We start from the raw sequence: 14,019 nt of genomic DNA, 5'->3' as shown, positions 1-14,019 counted from the left end.
TCTCGATAGCCCCCACTGAGTATTCACCAAATGTATGGCAGTTGTGTTAGCTCATCTTCGACTACATGAATTCCAGATGTTTCCATATCTATATGATTGGCTCCTTACCGCCCCAACCAGGAATCTCCTAGTCCGGAGCCTCTCTTACACTCAAGGTCTTGCTCTCCACTTGGGGATTACAATCAAGACAAATCTCAAATGTCTCCAAAGAAGACACTGGAATTTATTGGAGCAGTCTTTGACACAATATCCTGTCAAGCCTCTCTTCCCCCCTCACAGGCTTTCGAAAATAAGACACCAAATCCAAGACCTTCTTCTGCAGACCTGTGTACCAGCACGTCTTGTACTGCAACTCTTAGGCTCCATGGCAGCTGCCATTATGTTAGTACCACTGGCGAGGTTGCACATGAGAATTCTGCAGTGGCTCCTCTCTGCACAATGGTCATTTCTAACTCACCCACTTGACCACATCATACATCTTACAAACCGTTGCAAGGAAGAAATGCTATGGTGGATGAAGCCACAAACAAATCTTTGATGTCGACCATTCTGTCTTCCCCAACCCACAGCCACAGTGACCACTGATGCTTCCCTGTTAGGGTGGGGGGGGCATTTCCATGGAAAGACGGTCCAAGGAACCTGGTCCCCCATGGAGGCCAATTTGCACATAAATGTCCTGGAACTGAGGGCAGTTCTCTTAGCAATGCAAGCGTTCCATGCCTCTCTACCCTCTGGGACCATTGCATTTCAGTCAGACAACACGTCAGTCATCTGGTATATCAACAAGCAAGGTGGAACCAGGTCTTACCCCCTGTGTCAGGAAGCCATGAAGATTTGGCACTGGGTGATAGCTTCTAACAGCTTTCTTATAGCAATGCACTTTCCCAGAAATTCCAACCTTATTGAGGACAATCTGAGCAAGAACATCCTGATGGCTCATGAGTGGTTCCTCAACCCTGTAACAGTGGATTTGATCTTCTGACGCTGGGGCAAGCCTTGCTGCGATCTGTTTGCTTCCCCCATAAACTACAAATGCAGAATCTACTTTGCCCTGATCGCCCCTCAGGGGGAACCCCCAAGGGATGCTCTAATGCATGATTGGCCCCCGGGTCTTCTGTATGCCTTTCCCCCATTTTTCCTCATTCCAAAATTTCTCCAGAAAGCTCAGAGGTTGAGAAGCAAAGAGATCCTCATTGCCCCCTACTGGCCCCATCAAGTCTGGTTTCCATTTCTATGGCCGCATCTGATTAACAGCCCGTGAATCCTGGATCATTCCTAAGACCTGTTATCTCATCCTCAGGGACTGAGTCATCTGAGCCTCTACAGTCTCAAGCTCACAGCTTGGTTCCTCCACTTCCAATGAATATCAGGCTGCCTGACATCCCATCTCCTGTTCGTGAAATTCTTCTGGCTTCACACAAACCTTCCACCAGGAAAGTTTATTCTGGTAAATGGACTAGATTTTCTATTTGGGCCAAAGATCAGAACATAGATCCCTTCTCTATGTTTGTTCAAAAGATCCTTCAATACCTGATGACTCTTTTACATGCAAGAGCCTCTACATTGACAATCACTGTACATTTAGCAGCTATCACCAATTTTCATAATGAACTTGATAATTCTTCGATTGTCACACTGCCTATGCAAGACATTTTTGAAAGGAGAATTACACGTTAAACCTCCGGTCAAGCCTACCTTAGAACCCTGGGAGTTGACTTTGGTGCTTCAGTCTCTCACAGGTCCTCCTTTTGAGCCCTTTGATGTGATTTAAAATTTTTGTCATGGAAAACTTTTCTTCTAGTAGCACTTACCTCAGCGAGAAGAGTATCTGCGCTGCAGGTTATGAGTGTCAAGAGACCTTACTTGATCTTCCACATGGATAGGGTGTCCCTTCATACTGACCCTTCTTTCTTACCCAAGGTCATTTCTAGATTTTCCATTAACCAATCTATTGACCTGCTGGTTTTCTTTCCTCAGTATTCCAATAGAGGGGAGTACCTTTTACACACCCTTGATGTGCATCGGCAGATTTGTTGTTATTTGGACAGGACTAAATCTTTCAGGAAAACAGATCAATTGTTTGTGGCCTTTGCAGGACCCAGATTGGGTAAACCTGTTTCCAAAGTGACTTTATCCTCCTGGCTTAGAAACATCATTACCTTTATCTACTAACAGAATAAGCAATCTTTACCTTCCAGAATAAAGGCTCATTCTACCAGATCTATGGCTACTTCTGTAGCATTTCATTCCAGAGCCTCTATGGATGATATCTGCGCAGCAGCTACTTGGGCAAGACCTCTTACCTTTATCTCTCATTACAAATTGGATTTGGCCTCCAGGGGACGAGCAAACTTTGGCTCTATGGTGCTCAGGAATATCCTTCCTTAGGGCCACCCAGGACTCAAGTAGCTGGGGACTCAGTCCTATTTGTAATGAATGGACAAAGATTTACAACATCAGATAAAGAAGTTATGTCTTACCATAATGTTCCATTGGTGTTGTAGATTTTTGTCCAGTCATTACTTCTCACCATCCTTCCCTCTGCTTGGACTCCTGGTGGACTTTAAGAACTCCTGGTTAGGGTATTTGCTCAGACAGAGCCTTCTACTATTTTTCTATTACTACCTCTATTATATAGGGGTGGGCAAACTCGATCTGAAGTAACTAGGAGAGAGGCATTGTGGGTAAGTCTTAGCTGAGAGTTTTTGGCTGGCGCGAGCTTGGAAACAGCCATATCGGTTCCGAGGACGGAACCGAAGTCCTATTTGTAATGAATGGACAAAGATCTACAACACAGATGGAACAGTATGGTAAGACATAACTTCTTTTTTTTTCTAAATAGCCCAGCAGCCAAGTAGCATAAACTAAACTCCTTCACCTCATATGAAAGCAGTAAGTTGGATGAAACAAAATGCTGATGACAGTATGTGTGCAACTTGAGTGGTTGCTAAGATATTGTAAACTGCTTACAAAATATTACAAATGTAATAGTTACTGTGTTTACTGTTACTTATAAAATCTTGTTTGAGATCTAGAACCTAAAGAGTACTACCACTACTAAAGTAGCTTGTGCTGAAGACTTTGAAATTTCTACTTTTTTAGTACCTTCTACAGATCCAGCACTATGAACATCAGTTTGAAATATAAGAACACAGTTTGATTCTGTCAAAAAACTTAGGCTCTGCCCATAGCAAGTTGCAATGCAAACTTCCAGAGCTCTGTTTTAAGGAATGAGTTAAAAAATTAGAAATCTATTCAGTACCCATCACATCTTCTGTGTCTTTGCTCGACAGTGGCACAGGAAAATAACTTTCTTGGGTGGCGTAAGCTATGGAACCTTGCTGGCTAGGCTTACGTAGGCCCTTGGGCCGATAGCCTAGTACCTACCTACCTATGAACCTATGAATAATGGTGTATACAATATAACTAATAAAATCATTTTCATCAACTAGTACTTCAGATAACCTCTGATGAACAATGAAGTTTTGAACACAATGCTCTTGAGAGCCACATCAATGAAGTAGGCAATGGCTCTAACTCAGAAGCTTTTGCTAATGCCATTAGTGTTAAGGGCAGATTTGTGATGGCTTTTTGCATCTTTGGTATACTAAATATAGCCCCAATCACTGCATGCATTCTTCATGTGATTCCCCCCTTCCAAAAAAGTTCATAAAGCCAGCTATTGATCTGTCTGTATTTTTTAAAAACTTCATTTTTCTTAACTTTTTTGTAACAACTATCATCATTTAACATAGTTAACATTTTAGAATCACTCTAATTGAACTATCCAACGATAAGCTTGTCAATGCACCTCTTCCTTCGCTAATTAAGTTGTAAAACAACTAGGGGATTGCCTAATAATGTTTTTATTTTTTTATCACATATCTTCTCATATGACGAAATAGTTGGATGCAAAGGAGGATTAAATAAACTTGACCTAACCAAAGGCTTTTTTTCAGCTGTTACTAATTTATTCTTGAACAGTATTTTGAAGTTTAAGTTCCTGATGAAACATTTTAACTAGTGATGGTAGAAAACAAATTTGCTCTACTGCTCAGCACAAAGGTTGATCCTTATTGTAAAACACTGAATATTTGAAAAGAGCATGAGAAAGTGCTGAAGTAGCATGAGATATTAAGGAAGCGTAAAATGAAAAAGCTTCAGAAGGATGAAAACGATTACAAAATTAGTAATTAGTGTGTGTGATGACTGCCTCCCTGAATTCCAAATGTCCCAGATGAATTATTGAAACATATCATGAAAAACTTAAATACTTAAATTAAAACAGTAAATATATAAAGCAGCACATAAGACAGTTATGGTGTTATGTATGAGGTGTTCACTGCTTCTCGTATACCCTCCAACATACATTGTACCACTTATCTTCCAAGTCTGAGATCAGATGTTCACAAGAAAAAGAAAATAGGCACATTCTTGCCTCTATGAAGATGACTGATCTCTAAGTAAGTATTTACAGCTAGCAGGTGGTGGATACTAGGGCTTGCCTTCCATAACATTGTTAGGTAATGGTCTATTGTGCATTTACTGTGGATTTGTTCTATATTCAATAAACTGCAGTGAGTACTGAAGGTGTTCTATGCCATGTTAAAGTAGGCAATGTTTTTGGTTAATATCTTAGAAAAGCAGTAATATGTTCTCATCTCGCATGTCAGTAAAATGGTACTTTGAAAATAATCTTAATACAGACTGTCACCACAAAGTGCAGTAGGCAGCAAAATGGTCAAAGGTATTTACCTCTCAGACACAATGTAGAGGGTTTAATTCTCACCCTGAATGCTTGTCTAGGCTTAAAAAGGCACCACTGATATCATTAGCTTAGGAATCACCTATGAACCCAAGTCTTGCTTAGCAGCTATAATTGCATGTATGAAAATTATGATATGAGAATTTATAATAAAGAATAAATATGTAGGACCTCTATAATATAAACACAAATAAAAATGAACATCAGCACTGCTTCTTAGCAAACCATGTGTGATATGTGACACTGGATTTATTTGTGTTATTCATAATTCAGTATTGCATGCATTTGGTGACATTGACTCTGTAACTTCAGCTTTGGTAATAAGCCATGTTAAAGCTAAAATGTTTACTAACACTACATATCTTCACCCATATGCAGGGCTCTCTTTAAATATTGTAATTCTCACAAAAAAGAAAAAAACTCTTCTTTAATTATCATAGCAAAGCTTGCAGATGCTAGTTAATTGTAGAACTGATAGTTTTTTAGCATCATATTCTTAATAAATGTATAGCTTATTTATAATACAGTTGTATGAATCCATATTTTCTTCTGTCTTGTATGTGATTTCAGCTCCTTCAGAGGTGGCATTTTCATTTGATATGGGAAACGGAGCACGTGAAGTTATGGTGAAGTCACCATCATTACTTAATGATAATCAGTGGCATTATGTTAAGGCCGAGAGAAACATTAAAGAAGCTGTTCTTCAGGTTGATCGACTGCCAAGGAGAACCTCAGAAGCCCCAACTAATGGACATTTTCGCTTACAGCTCAACAGTCAATTGTTTGTAGGTATGATAGCAAGTTTAATAATGTTTTAATGACTGCTACAGTTTGGTTAACTTTAGTCATGTTTGCTACAGTTTGGTTAACTTTAGTCATGTTCTCTGTTATATGTAACAGTTACACACTTTCCTGATGGTGTATATCATCTTAGGAGGTTTACACATGGCATTCTGACCCTTTATTTTCATCTGATCTGATATTTTCCTCTTTAGTTGAGCTTTTAATAAACACATCAGACTCTGTTGATGCTCACTTGAGTATGGACCTTTTTTTTACTTTGGTATATGTTTGTACCACCCTGCACAGTACTTTGGCCCACCCTTTGGATTGTTCACTGCTATATTATATGGCTTTTTGAATTTGTGTGTGTGAAATACCAGTGCATGTGTCTGCATAAGTATAGTATTTATGCATATTCTAGGTTCATCACAGCCTGGAGTAAATGCTCATAAGTTATCGTTTTATCTATTTAAAATTCGAGCCTGTACCTGGATGACTTTAATAAAACTCATCCCTCAAAGAAATCAGTTTTGAATTAACTCGAACAAAGCTAGCAAAAAAAAAAAAAAACAGTTGCAAGACACAAAGCCTTTTTTAAGATCATTTCTAATTTTAATTAATTCTGTGTGTTAATATACCATTTTTTTAAACAGTGATATTTAAATTTCCTCTTTCAACAGTGTTTCTCAACTTCTAAATAAGACTATTATTAGTTTTACCTGAGCACCAGGACTATTCTGTTTATATAAATATGACATAGGATATCTGGGTACTGTCGTCTTCAAATGGTCTTAAGCATATCAACTATCAATATTGTCTAATACATGCATAAGCATATTAAATATCAACAGTATCTAGTGCACTGCATGACAAAAGTGACAAAATTGCTTCTGATCTGCTCATATCTATGTACATATTTGTATGCAACATTTTCATTGTCATCTATACTTTATCCTTTTAGAATCAGTGTTATGCCTGTGTTGTAAGAATTATGCTCATGTACCTGGGTCATGGCTGAAATGGGTCCCAGGACCTGCGCACCTACCCAGTGAACAAAGAAAGAAAAATTGAAATATGTGTGAGTAGATATATTTCTGTCGGAAAAATGTATTGTTGGAATAAGTACCCTACTGCGAGTAAATGCAACAAATTAAGTTTAAGTACCTACTCTATGGTGTTAAGTACAGCTACAGAGCCCCCCCCCAACCAATTAAACAGAGATAATAATAATGCTTATAATATAAATTGCAGCACTAAGCAGCAACCTTCCACAAGGGAGATACCTGTGTGATGACTCACAGCTTCTTTCTTCTTCACACCGAGCACACACACTCTGATTACCTCCTGTCGATGTGGGGCTGTTTCCTGCCTGCTCCCCTTCCATCTCCCAATTCCCTGCCATCTCCATATCATAACATTTACAGGACCTGTTCTTCATCCAGAACTCCGCCTGCTTCCCCATTCCTCTTAAAGTCATATACATAACTTTAGACATGCATACATATAAGGCATACCTCAGTCACAATAATATAGACAGAACGTCTAAACCACCAGTCTGTAATTAGGAACTCAAACTTATTTCCTGCCTTATGTTTACTAACTGAACTCATGCCCCCCCCAGTGATCACAACTTACTCCATTCTCACTCAGCCTTCAAATTCTACCCCTTCTGCAGTCATTACCCCAATATTTTAGTTCCTCTCTCACTAACTTACATGTCTACAAAATATACCCACCACTATACCATTCTTCCCCGGTAGATCTAATCACTTAAAATACCCGAGACCAATTTTCCTTCACCAATTCCATCAGCTACAGTCCCTCTTCAGCTACAGTCCTCTTCCTGTCTTTATTCTCTTCTCCAACAAGCCTCCCCATATCATGAAACATAAAACATGCTAACAACCAACACACATTTAATTCTTAATTTCATGCTCACCCACATCTCCTCTTCATATAATGAACACCTTTCCTCCACCGATTCTTGAATACCCCCAACAATATTACTACCAGTATCTCCCATATATCACCAAAGCTTTATAATAGCTCCTAATTAGACTTCTTTAATTGCCCAATTCTTGCAGTCTCATCTGTCCATTCTAAAACTCAGTCCAGAACCAGAAAACTCTCTATCCACCCAAATTCTCCTCCACCATCAATAACACAGAGATATTTATCTCCTTCCTCAAACTAAATAGCAGGAAAAGTTTATCATAGCTCTATATATCTCACCTGGTGAGAGCACTAACACATTAGAAAATTTCCTCTTCTGGACTACATCAAATATTCATCATGAAACGGTAATCCTGGGTGACATAAAGATAGATTGTTTCTCCTTGACTGTCACTAAACATATACTGTTAAAATTTATTCATACCCTAACTAGACTCAAAAAGACAAATAGAAAATCAACACTACACTGATTTCTAACAATCATATCTGATAACTTTTTCCTTGGATTTGGTAAATTGGATTGCATTTGAATTCTGATTGCTTATACTTTTTCTAACTTCCTGCCCTTTCATCATATCTTTATAGACCTCATCCCCATTATTTCTCTCTCACTGAAGGCATTCCCTTTCACAATACCAAATCCATCCATTCAGCATCTTGAGAACATGGTCTACACCTGATAGCTAATTGAAAGGACCACAGGGACAAAGACCTGAATGTAGTTCATAAACTTTACTTTTTTCAGGTTGACTATGTAAATTGCTAAAGCAGACAAACAATATTTTAGCTCTATGTTATCATTTTACCTAAGCCAGCCTCTCATATTTGTTTTAGTCTAAACTGGTAGTTCTGTCACACACACACAAAACAAAGATGTAAGCAGTTTCCCATAAACTACTGTAGTTGGTCCACTGATCTTTAATAAGTTTAACTACTAAACCCACAACTGCATACCCTGATTTTGTTTATTTTAATATATCAGGCAGCTAACAATAGACCCAATGAATATACTAAAACCATAAATATCATAAATATTTTCCCTGCTTAATTTTGTCAGTTTATTTTTTTAATTTGCAATCCTCATATCTCTCTGCAAAATGTCATATAATGTAATTTTAACTGGATATACTCTATTTTTTCTGTTTTAGCATTTCATTTAAATTCCAATAGTTAGGTAAGGTCATTTTACTGGCCTACTCTTGACCATTCCACAGAATGTTTTCTTCAGGCACAAATATTCATGCCAAGTGGAACCCGTTACATTCATAGTTGTGTGCTTCTGCTCACTCTATTTCCTTACCTTACCTCCATTTCTATTGACCTCCCCACTACTACTGCATTTATACCTATGTGGAAAATGGGCTTACTGTACATAACTGCAAACAGCTCCGGAACCACCAATAAATGCTTCACCACTTGTCAATGAAGAAACGGATTTATTACAACAAGACTAATAACTAATAACATTGTAAAAATTTAACTATTGCATAAGCTAAAAACAAGTTAAGCGCTTTCACCCAAAGCATTTGGGCTTCATCAGAACAACTCCTAATTTGAAACTCCAAGCTTAAATGCATTTTTTGGCGCCAAATTTTTTTTTTAAAAAAACTTCAGAAAATTTAAAGGAACAATGTCCTTTTGAAATTAATAAACATAGCGATTTCGATAAATACTGTCATATAACTTCATATGCATATAATATATATAATGTTACCAATGAGTTATACAATTACCTTAAGGTAAAACATCCCAAATTAGCCACATTGCTAGGCATACTTAAGGTACATAAGGACACCTCCAACCCACCGTTTAGACCTGTAGTATCAGGTAGTAAAGCAAAGACATTCCCGTTAGGGAAATTTATTGACATCAAGTTAAAATATATATACAGTGTTATAGCTCATATGGTAAAGGATTCATGGGAGCTCTTAAGTAAATTTCCTACTGATGCATGGAAAGAAGGTACCATTTTTGTCACCATTGATGTTGTTGACCTCTTTTCATGCATCCCAAAGTATGAAGGACTAGAAGCATTTAACAATATTATTGTCAAATATTCCAACTTCAGTTGGGACGAATTTTGTTTAATACTTGAGTTGATGTCTATAGTCCTAGACAACAATTACATCTTTTTTGAAGGAGAGTATTTCAAGCAGACCAGGGGCGTTGCTATGGGGGCAGCTTGTGCCCCCATATACACCAACCTGGTTATGCTTGATTGGGAGGACACTCAACTATTTCCTAGTATATACTTCAAATACATAAAATATTATTCCAGATTTCTGGATGATATGTATATACTATGGGAGGGGGATATGGAAACACTTCAATCCTTCATTCAATGTCTCAATCATAGCAGTGAATATTTAAAATTTACTTTTACTCACAGCTATGAAGGTGTGGCCTACCTGAATACCTACATTTACCATCAGAGAGGTAAAATTAAATCTAAAATACATCGAAAAAGTACTTTTTCTAATAATTATTTAGAGTATAGTAGTTGTCACCCAGATAAAGTCAAGTATAATGTCTTTAAAGGACAATGTACTCGAGCTGCACGGATGACCTCTGATTATGAAAACATGATAGAAGAATTGAATTTTATAATGAATTTATTCCAACAAAGAGGTTATCCTCAAATTATGATGAAAATATAGAAAATTATATCATTCAGGTATGGGGATGTAAAATTTAAGCCCCTATTAGGGTCAGTTATGACAGAAGTTATGGGTATTAAACCCAATTTTATTTACAAAATGGGTCGAAATATAAAACAGCATTCGGAAGGCTATCATGGAGGGATAAAGAACACCAAGAGAGGACATAATGCATACAGCAAGAAATGTGGAGCTTGTAATCAATGTAGCTATAAACTGGAAAAGGACAAATTAACTTTAGAGAATGTACATAAGACAACAGTAAGATTTAAAACAGGAAATTGTAACACCAAAATGCTCATATATATGGCAAAGTGCAGTATGTGTTCTAGTTATTATGTAGGTAAGATGGAAAGAAATTAAAAAAAAATAATTTATGGTCATACCTATACTATTAGAACAAAAGATACCACTAATGCGTTATATAGACATATTAAGAAGAAAGGTGATAGTCACCAATTCAAATTTGCCATTTTGGATACAATTATTATGGATCCCCGAGGAGGTTATAGTAAAAGCTTATTGAATTATAAGGAAGTTTGGTGGCAGATATATTTGGACGCAACTACTCCAACTGGACTTAATGATTATGTCCCAGTTAAACCTATTTTGGAAATTTCATAATAATTTAGATAAGCATTAGGTCATCATTGAGTAAAGAATTATGAAAGAAGTTTGTGATGAATATAGAAGGCTGTTTAGGAGGCATATAAATTAATTCATACACCAATTGGCAATAATCAATAGTTTACACATATACAATTTTTACATTTTATTTTCAACATACTTGATTAGATAGTGTATACACTGACTATAATATGATATATTGTTTGGGACTATACGCTATGTATTTATATATTTTTTAGTTGGTAGTGAGTCATTTTATTTTATTGTTTAAGTAAAAAAACATTACAAATATTTTAGTATAGGTTTTTTGGTCAAATATGTATATATTTTTATACATATGTATTTGTATATTATACATTATATATATTATATACATATGAAGTTATATGACAGTATTTATTGAAATCTCTATGTTTATTAATTTCAAAAGAACATTGTTCCTTTAAATTTTCTGAAGTTTTTTTTAAAGATTTTTGGCGCCAAAAAATGTATTTAAGCTTGGAGTTTCAAATTAGGAGTTGTTCTGATGAAGCCCAAATGCTTTGGGTGAAAGCGCTTAACTTGTTTTTACCTTATGCAATAGTTATATTTTTACATTGTTATTAGTTATTAGTCTTGTTGTAATAAATCCGTTTCTTCGTTGACAAGTGGTGAAGCATTTATTGGTGGTTCTGGAGCTGTTTGCAGTTATTGTTTGTATCCGAGTTGGATTTATTCTTACTGTACATAAAATGAGCTTACTGTACATCAGTACCCTGATTGGAGAATGAACGTTCTCCAGCAGGGTATTAATGTACAAGTAATGCCCAGTGAAAAATGAGTCTGCCGCTTCATGGCAGCTTATCAAGCTGCCGTGGAGCTTGGACTGAGAAAAATGAAATGGCCGTCATTGTTTTACACTCGCTCAGCAGTGCTTCTGCTGTTTAGTGAGTGTAAAATATCAAAAAAGATGACAAAAAAAGGTGTGTGTGTGTGTGTGTGTGTGTGTGTTTGTGTGTTTGTGTGTTTGTGTGTGTTGGTGTGTGAGAGAGATAGAGAAGTGCAAAAGTGAACCAACAATCCCCTGGTAGTATGTGTGAGAGAGAGTGAAGAGAGAATGATCTCTGCCAGCCCTTAGAGAATGGGCTCTCTGTAAAATTGTTGTGTTTTACTTGCTTATGTATTTTTTTTAAGTACTGTTTTATTTTTTAACATATTTTGGATGTAAACTGCTTCTCCAACACCATTAACATATACTACAGCAAGTATGAAACATTAGGCGGCGGAAGTATTTTACATCAAAAATATATTAAAAAAAACAGAATTTTAAAAAAGTACATAAGTAAGTAAAACACAACAATTTTACAGAGAGCCCATTCTCTAAGTATAATAATGCCCTCCAGGGTGTGTATTAATATGAAATGAATGAACTTCCAGGGGTGTAGAGGCCTGATGCCGCAGGATATGGATAACCTGTAGCCTGCAATGAGCTATAACTGGAGCTAAACACTTTGTGAACAGTCTAGGTTCAGTAGATAGTCCAAAGGTTAAGGCAAAAAACTGATAATGTGATTCAGACACACAAAACCTTAAGAAAGTCTGGATGAATAGGAACATGGTGATGAGCATCTTTTAAGTCTAGAAATTACCAGAAAACTTGAAAGAGGAAGAAGAGGCAACAAGTTGTGAAGTGACATCATTTTGAATTTGGGCTCTATCACAAACAGGTTTAGGAAAGAAAGATCCAGAACTGGTTACCAATAGTTTTCTTTCTCTGGGATGAGGAACATCCTTGAATAAAACCCCTTCCCCCACCTGGGAAGGAGGAGCTAGTTCAATCACTCCTTGGGACAACATGTGATGAAGAACAGGAGGACATAAAACAGTCTGATATGCAGGAAAATGAATGATCCCCTGGAAAGGAGGAATTGTCTCCTACTGCCATTTGTATCACTGATGAATGATTTTGAGAATCCACATAACCTATAATGATCTGTTACCAAAGAGAAAAATGGAGAGTCAGGCTTTCTGGAAGAGAAAAAGGGCCAGAGTAGGAGGGAGTCACAAGGTCTCTTGAAAGGTTATTCAGACTTTTTGGAGTGCCCTTGGTTTTGGGAAGTTTTAAACTTCTTTCTGAAACCAGCTTGTCACTTCTTATTCTGCTGAGAGTGTTTATTCTGTTTTTTGCTGAAATTGGATGAGGAGAAAGAAAATCCCTTGGACAATTTGAAAAGGGCTGAAAAATCCTAGAGATTTCCTGGATCAGCTTGCCCCTTTCATCACACATTTTAATCACCTTTGCTGCAGAGGGGCCAAATATTAAAATCTCTATCCAAGGGAGAATTTAAAATCACTTTAAACATCATCTGGGTGGTTCTGAGAATGCAGCCAGGCAAACCTCCTAAAAACAGTACCAGTGGCCATTGCCCTGGAAGAAGTGTCAACAGTCATACACACACTGCAAATGACGAGTAGTGACCTGTGCAATAGAAGAAAATAAGTTATTTAAAAAAGATTTTTCTTCATAAGAAGAAACTGTACATAAAACATTGCTCATACTTTCACAATATATCAGAATAAACTTTTAACATATGAACCTGACAGTTTACAATTCTGAAGTTCAAAGTTGCAGAATGTACTTTTTCACCATTCCTATCAGTAATTTCCCCATCCCCATCAGAACGAGTAGGACTGGAATTAATTAAATGATTTACAGCAGCAGGATCATCTAGAGCTATAGCTGCTGGGTTAGGTTTAGGAATAGTACATAAAACTTAAAAGACTGAGGAACTTTATACATTCTATATGCCTTTTTAGGGATAGCTGGCTGATTATCAGGATAATTGGAGGCAGTAATGCACACACATCTTCTGTAGCACACCAGACAGGAGGAATGGGTATGTTTTCTGGAAAAGCCTTCTGTAACATCTCATAGTATTTTTGAGGGACTAAGAAACCTCAGTGTTCTCCCTCTGAAAGCACTGGTACATTCTAACAATAGTTTCAGAAAAAGAGAACCTCCAGAGGGAGAATCAGAAAGAGAACTGTCCTCTGAGTCTGAATCAGAAATCTTAGGACAAAACCCTGAATTCATCCCGTTACTCTACATGAAGGACCAATAGCCTGAATCAAACCCTGAGCCAGTCCCAGTAAACTGCTTCTATCCAAAGAAATTTGAGGAGGAGTAGATACATACTGGGTTTTCTACCAGTCAACAAAAGTTACTTTTTTTTGACAGAAAAAAACACAGTAAAA

The 14,019-nt window shown here is 37.0% G+C and overlaps 1 protein-coding gene across 1 annotated transcript in view; it reads left to right on the top strand.

Moving 5' to 3' along the window:
- The window catches only part of CNTNAP5 (contactin associated protein family member 5), a 4,019,360-nt gene that overhangs the window by 3,325,988 nt on the left and 679,353 nt on the right, over positions 1-14,019 (top strand). Inside the window, exon 17 of the mRNA XM_044060643.1 lies at positions 5,336-5,554. Within this exon, the coding sequence (XP_043916578.1) occupies positions 5,336-5,554 (219 nt within the window). The remainder of the gene's footprint in view (positions 1-5,335; positions 5,555-14,019) is intronic.

This window comes from Protopterus annectens, chromosome 2.part0 (genome assembly GCF_019279795.1).
Source record: "Protopterus annectens isolate FY-2018-M chromosome 2.part0, PAN1.0, whole genome shotgun sequence".
Classification (NCBI taxonomy): domain Eukaryota; kingdom Metazoa; phylum Chordata; order Ceratodontiformes; family Protopteridae; genus Protopterus; species Protopterus annectens.
Note: the sequence above shows the minus strand (reverse complement) of the source record. Positions and strands in the feature narration are given on the sequence as shown.